Source organism: Lotus japonicus, chromosome 3, assembly GCF_012489685.1.
Source record: "Lotus japonicus ecotype B-129 chromosome 3, LjGifu_v1.2".
Taxonomy (NCBI): Eukaryota; Viridiplantae; Streptophyta; class Magnoliopsida; order Fabales; family Fabaceae; genus Lotus; species Lotus japonicus.
In genome coordinates this window covers 80,937,363-80,961,686 of record NC_080043.1, presented here as the reverse complement: position 1 = coordinate 80,961,686, position 24,324 = coordinate 80,937,363, and the positions used below count along the sequence as shown (strand labels likewise).

The window sequence follows — 24,324 nt, the reverse complement described above, 5'->3', positions numbered from 1 at the left end:
TTGAACCCTTCGTAACATATAGACGATTCTTTGACGTATGTTTTAACGACGAATGTTTAGCCATATCATAAGGTCGTTGGTTAAATTCGATAAACCCGTCGATAATTTCTAATTACCAGACGGTTTTATAGCATTATGAACAACTTAGCTATAAGTAATTTTTTCTTAGAATGAATCATATTCCTCAGAATTTTTTAAACAAATTGAACAATAACAAATTAAATTAACACACATCAACTCTATCGGGTCATCTAATGTTGGTACCATAGCAAAAAAAAAAATCAGAGTACCACAAAATTCGTCTTTCAATTTTACGTAACAAACTCTGTTAAAAAAAAGTACACTAACAATGAAATTTTTTATATATCGTAAATTATTTATATTGTAAGGATGCACCCCATTAACTAATAAATTGAGAGAAGTGCTAGAATTACTCACTTTTGAATGTTTGTTCATTTATTAGTTGAAATTCACATGAATTCCACTAAATTGAAATATTATTTTATAGGCAAATGTTAATTGTTACTAAATTAATACAAATTATTCATTCTCAGGGTTCGAATCCTGACCTTTCACCTACAGTTACTCTTAACTCAACCATGTGAGTTATCCATCCTCCCACATACCCATATTTTATTTTTAGTGGACCTTACGTGATTTTCAACAAAGGAAGTGATAAAATTGAAGATTTTTTTAATAGACATAATAAATTAAAGTGTTAAAAGAAATGTTGCTATCAATATTCTTAAATTAATTAAAAATTAATAAGAAGTAATAAAAACTTACACGTTCAAGACTTGTTTTTTACATGTAGACCATAGCTGAGACTAATCTTTTACCACACCGCTAATGTGATTAATATTTTTTTTTCATTCACAATAGTTAAGAATCGAACCCAACTAAATATCAGAATATTAAACTAACTAATTAATAGAATAGATGTCCAATTAAAAGATGAAAGGAAGGTTACAAACAATCCACCAATGTAAAGTACAATGGACCTGTTTTTTAAGGTTATCTTGTTCTAGTTTAAAATTGATTACGTGCGTAAAAATGTTAAGATACATTATAGAAACATATCACCCCAAATAATGTATATGATATAGATTCGATACCTGTTTAACCTTTCATGCACCATTTTTTCTAATCAAAAAAAACTTGTTGAGTCGTTTTAATAGCCAAAGTAATGTTAGATTGCTTTCCCACACAAACCTCGTTGACATTCATTTTATTTCGTAAAACAAATACGACTTTTTAAATAAAAAACTAACATGAAATGCTGGGATATCCATAGCATATTATGCAAATTGTCAAATTATTTATGCATGGAGATAACAATATTCATACGGTTTTGAAACGGATTGATTATATAATAACATTACCCGCTGTTGACTTACTGGCATGAAATTTTATATGAATGTAATGAGAGATTTCACAAAGAGAGAGGGAAAGAGCAACTTGTCAAATGTCAATATAAAATTGAAGAAAAATATTCGTTGAAAATAATATCATTTTTTAAAGCAGAAAATGAAATCATAACGTGTTCTAAATTAACATGAAAGCACATAGATTCTTTTATTTTTAAGTCTACTTCAAAGTTGTGCAATGTACGGTCCAAAACTGAGTTCTGGAGAAACAAAATAGTCATCGGCCAATGGTGAATTCTTAATCCATTCAAGAGTATACTGGATTATTCCAAGTTCTGGTGTGTGAATCTGATTAGACTATTCATTTGAGAAAGGCCGAAAGGTTAGAATTGTTTTTCTGATGAATCTAAACAAGATCATTTCAGGTTATCTCATGGTTGGCGGTCAGGGTCAATAGTCAATGTTATATATATCCATTTAGTTACTGTCAGGGTCAAGAAGTATATACTGTCATTATGTAATTGTTGAATAAAGTGAAAAAAATGACTGATTTTGGTAAAGATTAAATATTAATATTTAGTTTTAACTTTTATTTACTAAAATAATTGTATTCTTTTATTATTTTTTAAATAATCCCATTTTAGTTAATTTATTTAATTGTTTTTATATTTTCAATATTGATCAAAAGACATATATATATATATATATATATATATATATATAATTAATTCAATTCAAAATAAGAGCTTGCAAATGAAATGCACTTAAAAAATTCAATAAATTTATATATATTTAGTAAAATATTTATTTTAATCGCAATTTAATTAACTATGTTACCATATTTATTATTAATCAAAGAAATTAATACACACTTCCCATTTAAAGTTATGTACCTCGATTATTCAAGCAATAGAATAACCACTTAGGAAAATGAGAAAAAAAAAGTAAATCAATGAAAAATTTAGATTGAAAGAGGGCGAGTTGGTCCTAAGGAAGCGGATCAAAGCAACCTAGTTTGAAGACACACTTTGCCTGCATGCTCCAGACTCGATGTCTCAAGGACTTGTTGTAAGACCTTGAAATTATTGAATAGGTTATTTCGAAATAAGTATATTACTAGTTTGAGCGATTATCAAGTGAACCAGGATAAAATACTTGTGTGCTTCTCTTCATCTCTTATCTTTGCACCTTGGTGTTTGTTCGAGAGATTTGTCTAAATCTCAAGAGGGAAAAGTTTTTAGTTGAAAACGCTATTCAAACTCTCCCTTTCTATCGTTTTTCATACCTTCATGGTGGAGGCCAGGTAGCCGTGGGTGAGAAAGAGTTATTCCTAATTTTAACCAGTTGGCATCCAAAAAATTTGTAACGACTAGCAAGGTAGCCAAAACGCTTCGCTAACTAGCATAGTGAGATTAGTCGTCGGGGTAGCTAGTTGTACCAATGTAAACAACCGAGATCACTCACAATGAAATGACTAGGATTTGAACCTTGACAAGATTTGGGGAAAGGTACAAAGGATCTCAACACATGATGAAGATATATATATTTTGCAAGGTTTTAGAAGGTGCACATGTGCTTGCAAGAGTGAGCGGTTCACTCTTTTAAAATAGGGAAGTCAGTTATTTCTTAAGAACCAGCCAACGACTTAAACCAAACTTTCAGGCTGATCCGGAGAAGCAACCGCCAACACCTCACGACTGTAAATGCTTGTAAAAACCCGTGAAACATGGGTAGTGGCTAGTGATCGTTATCTGTTGTTGGTTGGTTGAAATTGCCTCTATATATATAGAAAGGATTATCGATACAAAGTATTAAACAATCAATCAATCAAAATACAAATTTCTCGCATTTATCTTTACCTTTACTTTTCTACCTTTAAGTTTATTTACAGTCTTTAGCCGTTTATCAATGCGACACTTTATTTATACAACTTTCTGCCATTTACTTTCAGTCGTTTTAGCTTTTATCTATTCATTTTTAGTTTTACCATAGTTCGGCAGCCTTTATCATCGATACAAAACCTCTCAATAGAGACCATTAAGAGTTTTTTTTTTGAGTTTCTTAGGAACCTGCATGCTTTGAGGAACAAAATCTCTTCCTCAAGTAATTACTTGATTAAGTAATCATTACGTTGGTTTCTCTCAGCCAACCCAATGGAACTACTTGTCTCACTATTGAAAATTTTCCATCACCTTCACACGACCTAAATCGGCGCATGCAATTGAGGTCTGGACTCAAATTGGATTCTACCAACAATCGTAAAGCAAGCAGTAGTCATGTCATCCGTTAAACTCGTTAAACTGGTCAAATGACAAAAATCACACACGCAACAAATTGAGGGAGGAAAAAATAATTTTTTTAGTATAGAGATGGAAATTAAATTCTCATTTTAGTTTAGGTACGAAAATGATATTTAACTCTTTTATAAAACTATCTTATTTTAAACGTAGCCTAATTCAAATATCCATAAAAATTCGTGTACTACATTTTTTTTTATCTAGACAACAAAACACAAGAAGAGAAAAGTTTTTTTTTTTTTATAAGCAATTTGAACTATATTGAATGAAGTACAAGGGGTACTTCAACCCAATACAAAGAGAATAAGAGAATGGAGAAGAAAAGGAAAAAGAAACGACTTACTCCTAAACTGATGAAGAAGATCCAGCACCTACCCAACCCCCTCCCCCTGAAGAAGATCAAAGGGAACATGCCTCATTAAAACCTTACCAGGGAAAACCCCATTGGAAAAACCTAGTGAGGAAAAAGAGTACCGGTTCACAAAGATTAAGATGAAACTTCAGGGGAAGAATTACAAAACCCACCCCAAGAAAGCCAACGAACCTAAAAAGATACCACCAGCAAAGACCCAAATAGCTAAAATCTAAGACCTGCAGCATACCAACAGGAATAGATACTACCACACAGGAGCAAAATACAGTTAAACAATCCAACCAAGCCAAAACCCTCCACGGCCACAAATACCAAAAACTCCCATACAGCTCCACTCATGGAAAGACTTGGCAGGCATGTTCCAATTGATATGATGAGAAAAGAAATAATTTTAGAGTATATGATGAGTTGCTCTTTTATGGTACACAAAATATCTTATTGTAGTGGCCTCATGAGGACAAATAATTGTGTGAACTAAAATGGATCAACTAAAATATCATCGTACTGTAGGGTCATGAGGACAATTAATAATTGAGTGGACTGAAGAAGACCCTCTTCAGCAAATTAACTAAAATTTTGCGTATATATACCCAGCATGTGATTTTCAAGGTGAGTGAGGCAATTGCAATATAATTAAATAAGCATTTAGTGATAAAATGAGTACTCATCTGGAGTCATCAATAATTGGCAGCAGGCAAGGGAGAACTCCTCCAAAGAGTTGTTGGGCAAAGTTTCTGGGTCTTGTAGAAAGTTGCTTGAGAGATGAAGATAAGGTAAAATGGGTTGAAAACATGAGAGGGAGCCTGAGTTTGATGGCTTCTATAATCGCCACAATGACCTTTCAACTCGCCACTAACCCGCCGGGCGGCGTCTTTCAGGCAAATGGCGGAGTTCCAGTATCTTATGCTAAGATTTGTCTGGACAATGATACCATTCAATGCCCAGGAGAAGCTGTGATGGCTGTTGTGTACGAGAAGGTTTATACAAATTTCTTGATTTGCAACACCGTCTCCTTCATCGCGTCCCTCACTGTTTGTCTCTTGCTGGTGAGTGGAATCCCTCTCAAACATCGACTCGTCATATGGGTTTTGTCGATCGGCATGTGCATCACCACCACCAGCCTCGCTCTCACCTACATGTTTGCGGCCTCCATGGTCACACCAGATCCCGTTTGGGAGGCTGCTGATAAAATGTTTGGACGAGTACTCGAAATCTGGGTTCTCTTGCTAGGAATCGTGGGTGTTTATCTCATCATACGAATGGTTTACCGTGTGGTTAAATGGATCATTAAATGTTGTCGCCCGCGGCCACAACAATGAGAATCGCACGAGCTAGCTAGCTTGCATCGTATGGTTGCAATTGGTTGCAGATTATGAATAAACGTTATATACGTACGTACGGTTTCATGTGAGTATGCATGATTTACGAAATTTGTCGTATTTAATTTTTGTTCGAGTACATTACAGGGGTACTCTTGATCCTGCTTTCATACGTGGAAGAGAAGTTATATCTTAGATTAATGCCTTAATGGTGTTGTTGTCCATTTAGTACTTTGTTTAATGCCTTAATGCCTTAAAGATGCATGTGTGACATGTGTGACATGTTTTTGTGGATTTGTATCCTTTAAAGTTGGGAAGAATATTTGCAGAGAGTACACTTCCATCTCGATCTCACCTCTATTATGTTAGAAGTTTCATATTGGTTAGAGATATTGCATGGTTAGAGATATGATCAAACAAATTTCTATAAATGGTAGAGAAACCATCAACTCTTGAGCTATTTTTTAGTTGAGTTAGGTCTCTCTAATTTTAATATGGCATCAGAGCTTATCCTAGATTTATTTGTTGTGGAAACCTCTCATATTTGGATCACCTGTACATGTTCATTTCACGCTCCAAATGTCCAACCCTGGGCGTGAGGGTGTATGTTAGAAGTCTTACATTAGCTAGAGATATGGTCAAACAAGTGTTATAAAGGGTAGAGCTAGCATTCTTCAACTCTTGAACTAATTTTTTGGTTGAGTTAGATCTGCCTAATTTAAATACATTGTTTTTTTTATAGGCAAATGTTAGTGGTTAGTTGTTAGTAATTACAAATTCTCCTCCTCAGGGTTCGAACCCTGAACCTCCATCTCCAACACCTATTTCTACCCTTAGCTCAACCAAGTGAGCTACCCTTCCCACACTAATTTAAATACATTGTGATCATTGCACATGGTTTTTGTTTGTGTGCATGACTTTTTTAATCGATTAAGATAAAAGCAAACGACGAGTTTTTGAACTTGAAGATAATGAATCAGTTGTGAAAATGATTTTGAAAATAAAATTGAAAAACCCCATTTGAGTTCAAGAAAGAACTCGGGTTGTTCTGTCTAAGGCAAGAAGGGCTTTTAATGCGGCATTATGCCCGGCCAGCTTACCTGAGAACTTCTCGGGCCATTACTTGGGTGATAGTGGACCTTGTGTTTTCGAAAATCATCACCTTTTGGAAAAGAAAAAAAAAACCCCGAGTTAGTTCTCATATTTGTTTGGGTTACTAATGTGATTCCCGGTTTAGAAATTGGGGTGTGACACTTGTGGATTGGTAAGAAGTGACCACTCTTTAACGACTCCTCCATTCATATGTCCCTTGGCAAGCGCTTATCGAAGCCAAGCCACACATCCTAGGGCTTGTGAACTGACCAAGAGTGTCTCCTCCATGCGAGTGACTCTCTATTTGGCGAGCATTTAACATTTAGCGGACCATCATTCATGACCCCTTCATCCGACGAGCGGTCTTCTCGTCACACTGACAATTTTTATCTTTCACGCTCTATTAGCAATTTGTATCTCTCACACCCTGTTGGTGATCTGTATATCCCATATGCCCTATTGGCGAGTTATATGTATTTCTCAAGTCCTGTAATTCAAAGTCTTAGGCGACCCACCCCATTTTGGGCGGATTAAGTTTATATAAACTATTTTGCGCTAAGATCAAGATCCATGTATTTAGGGTTAGACTCCTTTACATAAAGAGGAAATACGACTTATAATACTCATATTCATCATGATATGGAATAGATAGCTTCATTACCCTCTCCTTGGGAGGCTCTTGATCTGGTCATGGTTTACTAAATATGAACAAAATTGATTTATGAAAGGCTCAATCAGTACAACAATATTTGCATTTAAAGGTGAAATAGATAATTAGATTTCATGGCCATGGGTACTTTATTTTTTGGGTCAAAGTCGATTTAGTTTATTTGGCGCCATGGCCCAAGGCATTGCAATACAAAGGTTTAGGGTTTAGGGATTCGCTCGCACATCGCTCTCAGGTCTTCCTTGCCATCCTTCCGCCGTCTGTGACCGTCGTTCGCCGCGCTCCGCCGTCCACCGGAAAACAAGAAAAATGCTCCCCAACCTGATTCTTCCTTCGGAATTGATAGAGGAAATTCTGCTGAGATTGCCGGTGCAATCTCTGTTGCGTTTCAAATACATTTTCAAGTCATGGCTCTCTCTTATCTCCGATCCCAATTTTGCAAAATCTCATTACGAGCTTGCTGCTAAACCCACCTATGGAGTTCTCTTCAAATCAAAGTCTGGTTTCAAGGTGACATCCATAGACATAGAATCATCACTTCATGATCATACTCTAGCAAGAAGTTACGTTCGATTAACCCCACACCAAATTGCTGATTACTATCCCATTTATATTTATGGTTCTTGCCGAGGATTTCTACTCATACAATGGAAGCATCGTAATCTCCTTGTGTGGAATCCAACAACAGGTGTTGCCAAACCGATATCCTACGTACTCACATGTTACGTGGATGTATGATTTTCTTTACGGATTTTGGTATGACACGTCAGCGGATGACTATCTAGTTATTCTTATTGCAATGTACAGATACGGCTCCACTGATTGTAAAACCCATATTGAGATTTTCTCCTTCAAAACCAATTCATGGAACCAAATTCAGGGTTTCAAATTCCCATATTGGACGACCAAGTTTGACCAAGCTGGGCTGCTTTTAAATGGAGCTCTTCATTGGTTGGTTTTCTCCCGTGATACAGAGGATCATGTCATCATTGCCTTTGATTTGAAACAAATGAGTTTACTAGAGATTCCTATACCTCTTGATGATATAGACATGGAGTTAAAATCAATATCAAGACAATATTACTTGAGGGTATTGGGCGATTGTCTTTGTCTGTGTTACCCTGGTCAGTATATTTGGGATGTCGCTGCTGAGATATGGATCATGAAATACTACAAAGTGCAGTCATCTTGGACTAAGTCATTTGTTCTGCCTGTGAATTATGACATTCAATATGCTCCACCAAATATGAAGGATGCATCGGATCAAATCAAGGATTACTGAAATATAATAACAAAGAAGTTTTTATTGGACATACAACATATGATCTTGATTTTACAAAATATAATATTCAACAGACTGCTATGTATAGAGAAAGCCTACTCTCCCTCCCTGGTGACTCTGGGGAAGCAAGTGAAGATGACCAACAATAATAGACAAGAAGAATCAAGGTATGCATCGCTGTCCTATCCTTTTCACGATTTTCTTCCTTCTCATCTTGCATTATGGAAAATGAAAATCTTATATTAGCAGAATGCATAATATATATTTGATGTCTTGGAAATTATTCTGCTCAGTCAAAGGCTATATAGGAAAAATAACTAAAGTTTTGAGTATAAAGGTTAGGATTTTGGTGAGATTTTACAACATTACATTTTTCAATCTGAAAGATAATAAGTTGTCTGATATGGTGTTTTGAATGGTTCCTGGAAGCCACAATTATCTTTATGGCTTAGATTTCCCTCAAATGATAATGTTGTTTGGAGAAAGCATAACATTTGGTAAATGTCATACGCAGGATTTATCAGTGGGAGAACTAGTATTTAGTGGTTATTAGTTATTACTGTAAGTGTAAGTTATGTGTGTAAACAGACTTGGGAATTTACTTATGTTTCAAAGTAGGAGTTCGTAAATTGTAATTGGATTTAGTACATGCTATATATTTTGCATCTTTATCCCTTTTGCACCTCTTAATGATGTTATGATTTTGACTAGCAATCATTTCAATATATTATTGTTGCATTCTATGCATTTCTTCCTTCTTTCAAGACTTATGATCTTTAACACAAGTTTTCTAACAGTAGATATATGGTGGCTTTGTTTTAGTACTTGTTAGGACCTGCCTTTACCTTAAAATTTATCTAGGGTTAACATGATATATTGTGTAGTATTTATCCATGGAAGCTGCTGAACAATTTAAACCAAATTGATGCTCTCAGAAATGATCTAGCTTGTACCAAGACTGTTCATGTTCTTAGAGAAAATAATAGGCCTAGCAGATTTCCTTGCTAAGCAAAAATGTAATTGAAATGATGATTTATGGATTCTGCTAGACAGTGTATTCTTTTAGCTGCATGTTTTTTCATACAAGAGAGGGGTGTTCTCTTGACTTTTTGATCAATGAAAGACAGGTTGCTTTCAAAAAAAGAAAATGTGAGTTAACATGTAGAAACTTGCAAAATTTGAGTGCAAAACAAAGTTAACTAAAAAATGAGTGTGTGTGTGGGTTACGGTTAATTTGGAGTTGATAGCATATAATTGTTTAAGGGAGGATACAATTTTGTGTTATTTGGAACTCCATTTGTATCCATTCCATAAGGCAAAAGCTATATTTGAGGTACTGTCAGGAATAACAATGTGTACATGCACAAGCTTGTAGTGAAAGGTTGTACAAGCTGTATTTAATTATCCTTGTATTATTTGCACAGGAGTGTCTTGACGCAGATAGAGATCATCATGAAAATACTGATAATGCTGGTGTTGACAATGCCATGCCTGATCAAATTCACTATCCGATCTATAGAACTGAAGCTCCATGGGCTTGAAAGTTGTGCCGAGCATATATGGTTTCTGTTTACTTTAGTTTTCTTTTCATACTTGAAAGTTGAAACAATCACTGTTGCTGTATTTTGTGCTATAACGGTCAAAATTATTAATGCAACGCACCGGTATGTGAGTGCTGATTTTATCTGAAGATTATTTCTTTTTGGGGGAGTGATATTTATTAATTTTCTAGTTGATTTTTTACCCGATCCAATACATCTATGGTGTTCTGTTCCTACAATTTACACTGTACTGACTGGGATTGTTCAGTTCTTAATACACTACACTAGTACACTTTATACTATGTTTTTTAGAAACCTTAAATCACAAGCAGCGTCAGGTGCGGGTAAAACCTTAACTCATGTACATGAATGGTTTTCTGTCCTAGTTTCACATGATTATATGCAGATGTATGCACAAAACAAAGATTACTGTTGGGCTTGCTTTAAACACAGCAGGCATGTCATTGATTTATAGAATAAAGACATGACAAGTTATGTGGGCTTTAATTTGAGATGTCAAGTTCCAATTAATCAGTAACTTGTAGCACTTCTGTACTAAGATTGCAAAGTAAAACAAAATTGATCTAGTATAGCAAACGCTTTTATTGGTTTGGATTCTGCGCTCCTCTCATCAGATAGAGTAATTAGAAGCTAATTGAAATTTGAAGGAATAGTTTCTGCATAAGCAATGACACTAGTTTGTAAAAAGAAAATCTTGCAATTGAAAATGGATGATCACAATATAATTCACAAAATCTTACAGTATCCTGTCAGGGGGGGGGGGGGGGGTTCAACATTTACAGGGGGTAAAAATTATAAACTGTATTTATAGAAAAGCAAAACTTTTTTTCACAAGTATAATACTGTCATCATATGTTGAAGGACAAAGCATTTCTTGCTAGTCTTTGTTTCCTAGTTGGTTGGATGATCCTACATTCTCGAGCCCTTCAACAACTTCTCTGATGCATGGTCTCGTGAGAGGATTCTGGTTAACACACATGCAGGCCACATCCAGAACCTGAAGCATCTCTCCTTCAAAGCCTTTTCCTCTTATAGAAGAATCAAAGACTTGATCTTGTCTTCCTTCACTTCTCATCTGTTGAACCCAGCCAACCAATTCCCTTGACATTTTCACCTTACTTTCATCAACGGGCCTCCTCCCAGTGAGAAGCTCAAGCAAGACGACTCCGAAGCTGTAGACATCTCCTCTCAGAGTAGCCACCCATGCTTGTCCGTACTCCGGGGGAATGTAACCTAATGTACCTACAAGTTCAGTTGTAACATGGGTCTGATAAGGAAGAATCAACCGGGACAACCCAAAATCAGCAACGCGTGCCTCAAACTTTTCATTAAGGAGTATATTGCTTGACTTTATATCGCGATGCACAATGTGCGGTTCACATATCTGATGCAGATAAGCCAAACCATAGCTTGCTCCTCGGGCGATCTTCAAACGAGTTGGCCAATCAAGCTGAGATGCACCGTCAGACTTTTCGTGCAACCAGTCATCCAGACTTCCATTCTCCATGTAATTGTATATGAGAAGGTGGAAACTGTCATGCACGCAGTAGCCTTGCAATGCCACTAGATTCTCATGTTGCGCTGTTGACAGAGCCTCTACTTCTGCTTTGAGTTCCCTTTCCATAAGGCCCAAATCTCCTGAAAGTTTCTTGATGGCTAGATTAGTCCCATTCGGTAATGTTGCTTTATAAACCAAACCGAAACCCCCACATCCTATGATGTTTGCTTGACTGAAATTCTCAGTAGCCTTTATGATCTCAAATATTGTAAGATCCTTGGTTTCATTAGTTTTGTTGGGAAACAAGACAACCTTGTCAACCTCAGGCTGAACCCCATTGATGGAGTAGGTAGCAATTGATTCCAGTTCAATCTTGTCCAAAGCTCCTCCTGGATTGACCCTCCTCTTGGAGAGTATCCATAGTGTCAACAATGTCACCAAAGAAGAAAAGCCAAAGCAAGCTGCACTGATAATTCCAATGATTACTTTTTTGTTTGAACTGCCACTAGCTGCAGTACTGTTAGTATTTTGTTGAGAAGGACAAGAGCGATGAATAACTGAACCACACAATAGTGTGTTTCCGTCAAAGCTGGAAAAGGAGAAAGTATCAAATTGACCTTGGGTTGGTATCTGTCCTTGAAGATCATTGAATGCTACACTGAAAAAGGACAAGAAATGCAATCTTTTGAGTGAATCAGGAATTTCACCAGATAGATGGTTTCTAGAAAGGTCTAGTTTCTCTAAATTGGTTAAGTTTGAAATCTGAACCGGTATATTGCCTGAGAAGTTGTGTTATTCAGGCCCAGATGATGAAGGACGCTCAGTTTGCCAATCTCAATCGGGATGCTGCCGCTAAGGCAATTGTTTTCGAGATGCAATGCTGGTGGAAGGCTAGAAAGCTGATTATATTGCAACAAGGAAACATTGTAGACATTAGCAAAGACAGGTAACTCCAAATAAGTCCTTTCTACTTTATCATTTGCCTGTTGTGATGTTAGTGCCGGGAGTCCTGTCAGCTCCGTCGGAAATGTTCCAGTAAGGAGGTTAAAAGACAAGTCTATGTAAAAAAGCTGAGGAAATGCACCCAACCAAGGAGGAATTGGACCACTAAAATTATTAAAGGACAGGTCCAGAGCCTTTATCTTCGTCAGGTGTGCTAGCCAGCCTGGTATTTGACCAGTAAATTGACAACCACCCAAGCTGAGAACCTGCAGCTTTTGGAATCCATCTTGTCCTGTTATGTTTATATCCTGTGGCATCATTTCATTCAAAAAATTAGTGGGCAGCATAAGGGTACTAAGTTTCTTGAGCCCTGTGAGAATTCTCAGAGCACCAGTGATATTCATCAGCTTGTTATTGGATACTGATAGGAAAGAAAGAGACTTGAGTCCAAGTATCTGGGGCGAAATCTGACCTTCGAGTTGATTATGTGCTAGCCTTAATGCTGCAAGTGACTTGCATGCATAAAGTGTTGGTGGTAAAACACCAGTGAAATTATTGTTGCCAAGGTCAAGTGTAGCAAGTCTGAGGAATCCAGAGAAATTGAAATCTGAGAGATTCCCCATCAACTTGTTGACCCTTAAATTCAATACCACAAGATTGCCACAGTTCATCAGAGATGGGGGCATAGTACCTGTGAGATTGTTGACATGGAGAAGCAACCGTTCCAATTTGGAAAGGCTACCGATATCCCGGGGAATAGGACCTGTGAAATGATTGAAGTAAAGCTCCAAAACTGTGAGATTGGTGAGGCTAACAATGCCATCACCAATTGTTCCAGTGAGCTTATTGAGGGGCAATGATATTTCTTTAAGAGAGACAGCATCAAAAATATCAACAGGAATAGGCCCGGATAGAAAATTGAAACCTGCTCGAAACCTCTCCAGATTGGAACATGCTCCTAGTCCAGGCTGAATGACACCATCAAAATCATTGGAAGAATAATCCAAGAATCTGATAGAAGACGACGAGTTACGGTCATTGATGCAAAAGGTTGAAGTGGGGATTTGGCCTGTGAAACTGTTGTTGCTGACATTGAAAGATATCAAACTCCCTCCTGCTAGGTGCTGAAGCAATGAAGATGGGAGCGTTCCATTGAACAAATTACTAGACAAGTCCACCTCCTGGATAACAAAACTAGTACTATTATCAGCAACAAAGGGTGGCAACTCACCAGAGAGGCGATTGTAGCTCAAATCAAGAACCAGAAGGTGATTCAGCAGTGAGAAGAACTGGCTCTGAAGATTCCCAGATAATCTATTATGAGAAAGATTGAGATGAGAGAGAGCTGCTAGGTTGGTGAGAAATGGGGAGATAACTCCAAAGAGACCTCTAGATGGTAGCAAAAGATGAGTAACACGTTGATCCCCATCACAAGTAACACCTTCCCAATCACAGCAATCAGGGGAAGAAGAAGAAGAAGAAGACCAATTGAGAGGAGGGTGAGGGGAAGAGGTAGATATGTTCCCAGAGAAAGCCAAGAGGGAGTCTTTATCAATCTGGTTACAAAGGGATGAGGCTTGAACAACTAATAACGACAGAAGTAAAGGCACTATGATCAAAATGGAAACCATGTTATTATTGTGTTTCCAAGTGGAATATGCAGGGGAATTAGAAGAAGACATAAGGGTGTGATGAACCAATGGGGGGAAAACGTATTTGAGATGGCATGGCAATGAGCATGACCATCCATTGACCCAGTAAAATAACTCTTTGACTCAGAAAAATAATTCTGGGTCAATGGATAAAGATAAATAGTACAATATGGAAAGCAACCAGTGGAGGATTGAACTGTTTAGAAGCAGGTGACCACCAACCGAGTGATTGCAGATACCCAACGTAGTCAGCTTCACACCTTAATTATCGAATCCTGACTTTGAAAGTGGTTAGACCATGTACAATGGTGTTGAAGTTGGTATGCTTAATGTTGAAATGTGTGTGCAATGGTGTTTAAAACAAGTGTTGAAAGTTGAAAGGGGGAGAGAGAAGTTGAAAAAATTCAACACAGCTTAAACCTGCATCCGGAGCCACGTGGCACGCCCTGGTTGGTGACCGACAGGCGCGTGCCACACACGCGCTGACAAGGCGCGTAACGTGTCAGGTGGGCTGCAGGTGGGACCCGTGGGCGCTGCGGGTGGGACGCGTGGCACGCCCTGGTTGGGCACCAACAGGCGCGTGCCACACACGCGTCAGAGGAGAGAGGGAGGCGCTGCAGTGGGACACGTGGCGTTGTTTGATCGGTCCGGGCGATTTTCGTTTATCCTAATCTTTCCAACTCAATTATTTCATTCAAAAAAAAATTTTAAAAATATATTTTTTTTACCAAAATTCATGATTTTTTTTTCTCTATAAATAGAGACTCGATTCGTTTGATTTGGACACAGAAAAAAAAAACCAAGTTTTCCATCATCTTATTCATCTTATTATCTTTCTATTATCCCCTTTGCTTTGAAATGGATCCCAACAATTACCATGTCAACACCCAGAATTCTTCTAACTCATTTAGCAACCAAAATCCCAACTATTATCAACATCCAAATCAGTTTTCCAACTACCAAAATCCCAACAATTGTCAACATCCAAATCAATTTTCCAACTACCAAAATCCCAACAATTATCAAGATCCAAATCAATTTCTCAACCAACGTCCTCATCCCCATCATGGATCTATGTTCAGATATCCATCTCCAACACTGCCGTCTAATGATGGTGCACCTGAATTTCCCGAATTTTCAACACAAATGACTCTTGGTGGCATGACAGCTGGTAATGAAGCCACTCCAAATGAAGAGGATTCAACTCCTACGAGCAGGAGAAGTCACTTACCAGCATGGAACACTGATCAAAATATCGTGTTAATTAGTGGGTTGCTTAAATATGGAACAAACAGTGTTGTCGGGAGAAACAAAAAAGGAGAAACATTTTGGGGTCAAATTGCTGAGTATTGTAATCAGCATTGCTCATTCGATCCTCCGCGGGATGGAAATGCATGCCGAAACCGTTATAATCATATGAGCAAGCAAATAAATAAATGGATTGACGCTTATGATGGCGCTAAGCGTATGCAACGAAGCGGTTGGTCGGAGAATGATATTTTGACCCAAGCGCAAGAATTATACGCAGATGGGAAGAAGGGTCAATTTAATTTGATGGCAGAATGGCAGGCTCTCCGTGATCAACCACGTTATTGTAGTCAAGCAGGAGGAAATGTTGGCTCAGGAAGTAGTGGATCTAAGAGATCTCGCGAGAGTGATGCATGTGGCTCAAACTCTATAGGATCGATTCCCCGTCCAATGGGTAGGGAGGCAGCTAAAAAAAAGGGTAAAAAGAAGAGCACAACAGCTGCCTTGGAGGCGATGGAGAAAGATTGAGCTGAATACAAACAAGTCAAGGAGATAGAGGTTGAACAATTGAAGCAGATAGCATCGATGCAACAAGAGGCTAATAAATTGAGGAAAGAGGAGACTGAAGCTAAGAAAATGGAATTATTTCGAAAGTTAAGTGAAGAAGAGCATCTCAGTGACCACAAGAAAGAGCTGTTGAAGCGGTTGTCCCAAGAGCTCTTTGGAAATTAATTGTCTGTAGTGTTTGCTTTATTAATTTTCAAGTGGTGTCAAGTCTGTAGTGTTTGCTTTAATAATTTGTCAGTGTTGTCAAGTCTGTAGTGTTTGCTTTAATAATTTGTCAGTGTTTTGTCAAGTCTGTACTGTTTACTTTAATAATTTGTCAGGGTTGTCAGTGGCTTTAATGTATGGGTTACCGAGTTTGAATATGTATCACTCAATTCGAATCTAGTCCTTATCCGATAATTAACTATAGTTCATATTATTTCGAATCTGTCAGTGTCCACCATTCAATTTATCTATATATATGGACTCATAGATCCACCATTCAATGTATCTCTTCCCATCTACTTCAAATTTCACAAAAAATGGATCCACCAGAGTTTGATCTCGAAGCATACCTTGAAAAAAGTGAGAGAGAAGACACTTATATACTCAACTGATTTAGGGAGCGTCGAAATCTAATATTGGAGGATAGTGCACCTCATGGTAGAAAATATCTCAGTAGAGATCATGCAGCGGCAAACCAAAGGATAATTGACGACTACTTTGCCAATGAGCCTACATACAACGATGGAATATTCCGTCGCCGGTACCGGATGCAAAAACATGTTTTCCTTCGAATCGTTGCGGACCTTTCAAGTAGTGATAACTACTTCACCCAGCGAGTTGATGCAGCGAAGAAAGAAGGTATATCGCCCTTAGCAAAATGCACCACAGCAATGCGAATGTTAGCATATGGTGTGACAGCAGATGCAGTCGATGAGTACATCAAAATAGGAGAGACTACAACATTGGAGTGTTTACGTAGATTCTGTAAAGGAATCATACGATTGTATGAGCAAGAGTACCTGAGAGCACCAACCCAAGAGGACCTGCAAAGAATACTACAGGTTAGTGAAATGCGGGGGTTCCCAGGCATGATCGGGAGTATTGACTGCATGCACTGGGAGTGGAAAATTTGTCCTAAAACATGGGAAGGTCAATTTGCTAGAGGGGATAAGGGAACCACCACAGTTATTCTTGAAGCAGTTGCATCTCCTGATCTTTGGATCTGGCATGCCTTTTTTGGATGTCCGGGAACGTTGAACGATATAAACGTTCTAGACCGGTCACCAGTGTTTGATGAATTGGAACAGGGAAACGCTCCAAGTGTGAATTTCATCGTGAATCAACGTCCCTATAATATGGCATACTATCTAGCTGATGGTATCTACCATTCTTATCCAACTTTCGTTAAATCTATTAGACTTTCTCAAAGTGAACCCGATAAGTGCTTTGCAAATCATCAGGAGGCATGTCGGAAGGACATCGAACGTGCATTTGGAGTGCTTCAAGCTCGTTTTAAAATCATCCGTGAACCAGCTCGCTTGTGAGACATAACTGATTTGGGTATCATCATGAGGTCATGCATCATATTACATAATATGATTGTTGAGGATGAACGAGATTCATATTCTCAACGCTGGACCGATTTTGAGCAAGCTGAGGGAAGTGGATCTAGTACACCGCAACCATACTCGACCGAGGTGTTACCCGCTTTTGCGGATCATGTGCGTGCTAGATCCGAGTTGCGTGATCCAAATGTCCATCACGAACTGCAAGCAGATCTAGTGAAGCACATCTGGGCAAAGTTTGGAATGTATCATGATTAAATATGCTTTGTATCGTACTAATTACGTTATTTGTGTGTTGTGTGTTTAGTTTGTTGTCTTGCATTTTAAGTTAAGAAAATTAAATAAATTATTGTGTGCTTAGTTTGTTGTCTTGCATTTTAAGTTAAGCAAATAAAATATATTATTGTGTGCTTAGTTTGTTGTCTTGCATTTTAAGTTAAGCAAATAAAATATATTATTGTGTGCTTAGTTTCTTTTCTTCCATTTGAAGTTAATAAAATAAAATAAATTATTGTGTATATTTTTTTAAAAAAATATTAAATTGTTAAGTGTTTTAATTTAATTTACGTTAAAAAAATATTACGTTAATTTAATTTAATTTAAAAAAATAAAAAAAAAACATTAAATTAAATTAAATCGATAATAGTTTATTTAATTTAATTTTTATCGAAAATTTTAATTTTATGAAATCATAAAAAGAAAAATATAAAATTAAATCAAAATATGAAATAAAAAAAGTGGTGGGGTAGGGGGTAGGGTGTTGAATGAAAAACCATTGGAGTGGATAAAAGTTGAATGAAGTGTTGAACTGGAGAGGGAAGGTGATGTGGAGTGTTAGGAAGAGAAAAAGTGGAGTGTTGAGGGTGTTGAATGTTGAAACCATTGTAGATGGTCTTAGTTACTATGGTAGCATGATAACATAAAGGACTTATCAACAATATAACAATATGTTATTAATTCATTATGTTTCTAAATTTTTTATTGTTGTCCCTCTAATTTTTTTGTGTTTGATGTTTGAGAGATATCGCCACCTATTCAAAAAACGGTTGTATGTCTCTTCCAACAATTGTCTTTCTCAGCTTAAATGCTTTTTACCTTGCTTCTCTTCATTTGCTGGGAGTAGACTTGGAAGAATGGTTGCTAGCAATTTACATAGCTATGCTGCTAGGAAAGTAAAAATTTAATAATGTTCTTCTGCTACAAAATAACTTTAAAATAGCTAGGAAATATTTTAAATTGCACCCAAAATGTATAGATCTAATCAGCGACTTGTTTCATGCTAACAAATTCTTGGCAGCTAAATGTTTTTCTGTAGCTAAATGGGTTTTGCTAGAATTTGCTGGCAGTTTGCTGAGAAATTGCAGGTAATCTTCAGATTTCTTGTCCTGATAACCCGCTGTTGACTTATTGGCAATAAATTTTATATGTGTAATGAGAGATTTCCAGAGAGGGGGGGGGGGGGGGGGTTGGAGCAACTTGTTAATATAAAATTGAAGAAAAAGAATCATTGAAATAGCCTCATTTTTAAATCAGAAAATGAAATGGTCATAACGTGTTCTAAATTAAAATGAAAATTAGTACACAAATTCTTTTATTTTTAAGAGTCTACTTCAGAGTTGTTTTTAATTTTCAATGAACGGTCCAAAACTGCCAGTGGTGAATTCTTAATCCATTCAAATGTAGTCCTGGAAATTTATTCCAAGTTCTGGTGTGTGAATTTGATTAGACTAATCATTTGAGAATGACCGAAAGGCTAGAATTGTTTTTTTTTATGAATCTAAACAAGAACATTTGAGGTTCAATCTCGTGGTTGGCAGTCAGGGTCAATAGTCAATGTTATATATCCATTTATTTAACTAAGTACTGTCATTATGTGATTGTTGAATAAAGTGAAAAAATGACTTATGATTATTTTTTGAACAAGATTAAATATTAGTATTTAGTTTTAACGTTTATTTATTAAAATAATTGTATTCTTTTATTTTTTTAATAATCTCAGTTTAGTTAATTTATTTAATTGTTTTTATTTTGGATATTGATCAAAAGACATATATATGATTAATTACAGTCCAAAATAAGAGCTTACAAATGAAATGCACTTTAAAATTTTCCTTTAAATTTATATGTTTTAAATCGCAATTTAATTAACTGTTTTACTATATTTATTGTTACTCAAAGAAATTCATTTATGCTTCCCATTTAGATTTATGTACCTTGACTATTCATGTAATAAAATAACCACTCAGGAAGAGAAAAAAGTAAATTAATGATATTTTGGACTGAAAGATAGCAAGTTGATCCTGAGGAAGCAGATCGAGTCAACGTAGTTTGAAGACACATTCTGCTTTTATGCTTTAGACTCGATGTCTTGGCAACTTGTGAACTGGTCATGAGTGACCACACTTTAACGACTCCTCCATTTATGTATTCCTTGGCGAGCTATTACTGAAACCACACTTCACGTTCATGTGTCAGGCTTAATGTCATAGGGATTGTGGATTGGTCAAGGGTGTCTCCTCCACGTGAGTGACTCTCTATTTGGCGAGCATTTAACATTTGGAGTGCCACCAGCCATGATCCCTTCATCCAGCGAGCGCTCTTGTCGCTTTCACACCCCGTTGGTGATCTGTATATCGCATACACCTTGTTAGTGAGTTGTATGTATTTCTCGAGGCTTGTTATCGAGTCATGTACTTTAGAGTCTTAGATGACTCACCATCTTTTGGGTGGGTTATGTTTATATCAGTTATTTTGCATCGAGCCTCATATCCATGTTATCTGCCACCGTCGCAGATTTTCTCCTTTTGTGATCTTTTTCCAATATGCTCCACAAAATCTGAATAGTCAAGGAGGATTAATGAAATATAATAACAAAGGAGTTCTTATTGAACATATAACAGTTGGTCCTGATTTTGAGTCATATTATATACATCAGTCTGCTATGTATAGAGAAAGCCTACTCTCCCTCCCCGGGGATTTAATGGAAGCCAGTGAAGATGACCAACAATAATAGACAAGAAGAATCAAGGTATGCATTGCTCTCCTATCCTTTTCACGATTTTCTTCCTACTTATCTTGCATTATGTAAAATGAAAAGCTATATTAGCAGAATGCATAATATATATTTGATGTCTTGGAAACTATTCTTAATAGTCAAAGGCTATTTGAGTGGAAAATTATATAGGAAAAACAACTTAAGTTTTGAGTTAAACGGTTAGGATTCTGGTGAGATTTTAGAACATTACATTTTTCAAACTAAAGATAATAACTTGTCTAATATGGTGTCTTGAATGGTTCCAGCAAGCCGCAATTATTTTGATGGCTTAGATTTCCCTCAAATGATAATGTTGTTTGCAGAAAGTATAACATTACGCAGGACTTATCAGTGGGAGAACTAGTGTTTAGTGGTTATTTCTGTCAGTCTTGTGTGTAAACGGGCTTGGGAATTTACTTATGTTTCAAAGTAGGAGTTAGTAAGTTGTAATGGGATTTAGTACATGCTATATATTTTGCATCTTTAATTTATCCCTTTTGCACCTCTTAATGATGTTATGATTTTGACCGGGAATTATTTCAATATATTATTGTTGCCTCATATGCATTTATTCCTTCTTTCAACTTTCAAGACTTATGATCTTTAACACAAGTTTTCTAACGGTATATATATGGTGACTTTGTTTTAGTCCTCAATAGTACCTAGCTTTACCTTCGAAGTTATCTAGGGTTGACATGATATATTGTGTAGTATTTATCTATGGAAGCTGCTGAACGATTTAAACCAAATTGATGCCCTCATAAATAATCTAGCTTGTACTAAGACTGTTCATGTTCTCAGAGAAATGAGTATGCTAGCAGATTTCCTTGCTAAGCAAGGATGTAATAGGAATGATCATTTATGGATTCTGCTAGACAGGGTATTCTTTTAACTGCATGTTTTTCCGTACAAGAGAGGGGTGTTCTAAATAAAACTGAGTTAACATGTAGAAACTTCAAAAGCTGAGTGAATAACAAAACTAACACAAAAACGAGAGTGTGTGAGTTGGTTACAGTTACTTTGGGGTTGAAAGCATATACTTTTTTAAGGTGGTTCAAGCTATATTTAATTATCCTTGTTTGATTTGCACAGGAGAGTCTTGATGCAGATAGAAATCATCATGAAAATACTGATAATGTCAGTGTTGACAATTCCATGCCTAATCTAATTCACTCTCCTAATGGAAGAACTGAGGCTCCATGGGCTTGAAAGTTGTGCTGATCGAGCATATATGGTTTCTGTTTAATTTAGTTTATTTTTTGAAAGTTCTTTCCATACTTCAAACACACACTGTTGCTGTATTTGGTGCTATAACGATGAACATTTCTAATGCAACGTACCGGTATGTGAGTGCTGATTTTATCCTTAGATTATTTCTCATCGCTTCGAGGGAGTGATATTTATCAATTTATAGTTTTTTTTTCAGATACAGGTGTTTAGCTAAGATACACATGTTAGATCTTCACCAGAACTTCATTCCAAACTAAACCAAGTTTAATATCTTCCTTTCCTCCTTCGCATATCAAATAAAATTGAGTCACAATTTAAGGGGTAATAGAAACATAAAGGCTCATTTGGGGCTAAGTTTGGATAAATAACTCAACTATATTCTAATGTCAATAACTTCTTAACATATAAGTGCTTATTTATAAAAGGCTTAATTCCATTTTGGGCCCCTGATCTTTTAAAAATGAGCGATCGGGGCCCCCCGTGTTTAAACGTAGCGGTCAGGCTCCCTGATGTCTCTAAAACGTGCGATCCAAGCCCTTCCGTCTGTTTCCGTTAGTTGACTAAACAGAGCTTCATTTCTCATTCTTCTACTCAATAACAACAATTAAACACAAATCTAATTACTCTTCTTCTTTTTTTTCATTATCTCATCTTCTCCCACCATACAAAATCAACAAAACCCATGGAAGAAGATGCATGATTGTCTCTATTCCAAAAAATTACCCAAATCCAGAAATTATCGAAATGCTTAAACTTCAAATCAAAATCAATTTTCCTACAAAATCAATTTCTGGGCTTCCTACAAATTACCCACCACCAGCTTTTCGTTCTTCTTCTCCCTCTCTCATCCGCACCTTCCATCAAAATCAATTTCTGGGCTTCCTACAAAATCTTCTTCTTTTTCTTCAGATCCGCACCACCACACCACACCTTTTCCACCATACCATCACTTTTCCTTTCACCTCCCACAACCTGAGCTCGTTGCTGCCACCGCGCCATCTCCACCGCTTTCCTTCCCTTCGTTCTATGTTGAACCCCTCTCTTCAGCTTCCTTTAGCTTCTCCTCAACAAACCCACCCCCACCCACCTGCAACCGCCACCCAACCAACCAGAGGAGAGAGCGAGATCGAGAGAGAGAGGGCGAGATCCAGAGGAGAGCTCGAGATCCAGAGCGAGATCGAGAGAGAGAGAGAGAGAGAGAGAGAACGAGTCTGAGAGATTTGGGGTTGTGGGGTGAGGTGAGGTTGAGGGAGCCATGGAAGCCATGGAAGGAGGAAGGAGGAAGATGAAAGAAGAAGAAAGAAGAAGAAGCGTGAAAGAGGGAGAGAGAGGGTCGAGTATGAGAGAGAGGACTGAGTCTTTTTCATTTTTATTATTATTAACTTTCAATATTTTATTTTTTTTATTAGAAATTAAATAAATGCCACGTCAGCATTCCGTTTGGTCAACAGACGGAACCTAACGGAAGGGCGTTAATCGCACGTTTTAGAAACGTCAGGGACCTTGACCACACGTTTTATACACGGGGGGTGCAGATCGCACATTTATGAAACATCAGGGGCCCAAAGTGGAATTAAGCCTTTATAAAATCATTTGAAAAGACTATTGATAGATTTCAAAGAGTTTATATGTATCTTTAAGTGCTTATGGATCATGAGCTATTTCATAAGTTTAGGGCGTGCTTTGTAAAAAAATTAGTTGAATGTTTATGTCAATAAACGTTTATTGCGTAAAAGTTTATCCACAAGATGAAATTTATTGAAATATGTTAAAAATGTTACAAGTAAGCACTTTTTTATAAGCTAATATGAACAACTCATAAACATGTCATAAGCTATTTATGTAAATTCTCTCAAACACGTGTATAAATGTTTATACTATATGATAAGCTCTTCCAAACGGGTTCAGCCAACCAGCTATAAGTGTTTACACTATAAGATAAGTTCTAAAAACACTATTAGTTGATTATATATTAATATCTAGTTATTTTCGCGACATGGACCAGCGGATTGGTGGTGGTGGGATCATTCGAGACCACAATGGCCGTTGGGTGGTGGGATGTTTCTTTGGGAACACCGGATATAGTGCGTTTAAGGCGGAAGCGGTAGCGCTACGGGAGGTACTCAGTCTAGCGTGGGATCGAGGCTTTCGGAGAGTCATCTGTGAGGTTGACTGTGGTGCACTTGTGACCTCCTTAGCGGATGAAGCAGCTGTTCAGTTACACTCGGATTTCCTAGTGTTGTATACCATCAAGCAGATGTTGAGGTGAGATTGGGAGGTGAAGCTTAGTTGTATTCATCGGGAGAGCAATGCGGTAGCGGATCACTTGGCAAGGCGGGGGGCAGCTGTTAGTTCCTCAGGGTCCTGGATCATTGATGTCCGCGACCCTGATGTGGAGTACCTTATGTTGAAGGACTCTTTGTCAGTTCCTTAGTTTTATTTTGCTGGTAGTTTTCCGATGTATCAAAAAAAATATATGATAAACTAGATAATAATTATATTTTTTATTTCAACCACCTGGAAGAGAAAACCATAAGCCCAAATGTGAGAATTTTTTTAATTGGGCCACTTTATGAGCCCAGTTCGAACTGTTGCAACAGAGCAAAAAAAAAATTCACACCAGAAGAACAAGAAGGAATGAGAA

General features: G+C 37.1%; 2 protein-coding genes, 1 long non-coding RNA gene and 1 pseudogene across 3 annotated transcripts; 3 read left to right on the top strand and 1 right to left on the bottom strand.

The window, feature by feature from the left end:
* The first annotated feature begins 4,629 nt into the window (after positions 1-4,629).
* On the top strand, positions 4,630-5,699 carry LOC130746378 (uncharacterized). The gene has a single exon (XM_057598988.1). The coding sequence runs from the start codon at positions 4,694-4,696 to the stop codon at positions 5,354-5,356; it is 663 nt and encodes a 220-aa protein (XP_057454971.1). The 5' UTR covers positions 4,630-4,693; the 3' UTR covers positions 5,357-5,699.
* Positions 5,700-7,731: 2,032 nt separating this feature from the next.
* Positions 7,732-8,397, top strand: LOC130744824 (F-box protein CPR1-like). The gene has a single exon (XM_057596979.1). The coding sequence runs from the start codon at positions 7,732-7,734 to the stop codon at positions 8,395-8,397; it is 666 nt and encodes a 221-aa protein (XP_057452962.1).
* A 2,261-nt stretch (positions 8,398-10,658) lies between these two features.
* On the bottom strand, positions 10,659-14,136 carry LOC130746377 (tyrosine-sulfated glycopeptide receptor 1-like; annotated as a pseudogene).
* Positions 14,137-19,759: 5,623 nt separating this feature from the next.
* Positions 19,760-21,818, top strand: LOC130742780 (uncharacterized). Its single transcript, XR_009021269.1, has 2 exons — positions 19,760-20,444; positions 21,543-21,818. It is a non-coding gene; the product is annotated as an uncharacterized LOC130742780 (long non-coding RNA).
* The last annotated feature ends 2,506 nt before the right edge of the window (positions 21,819-24,324 follow it).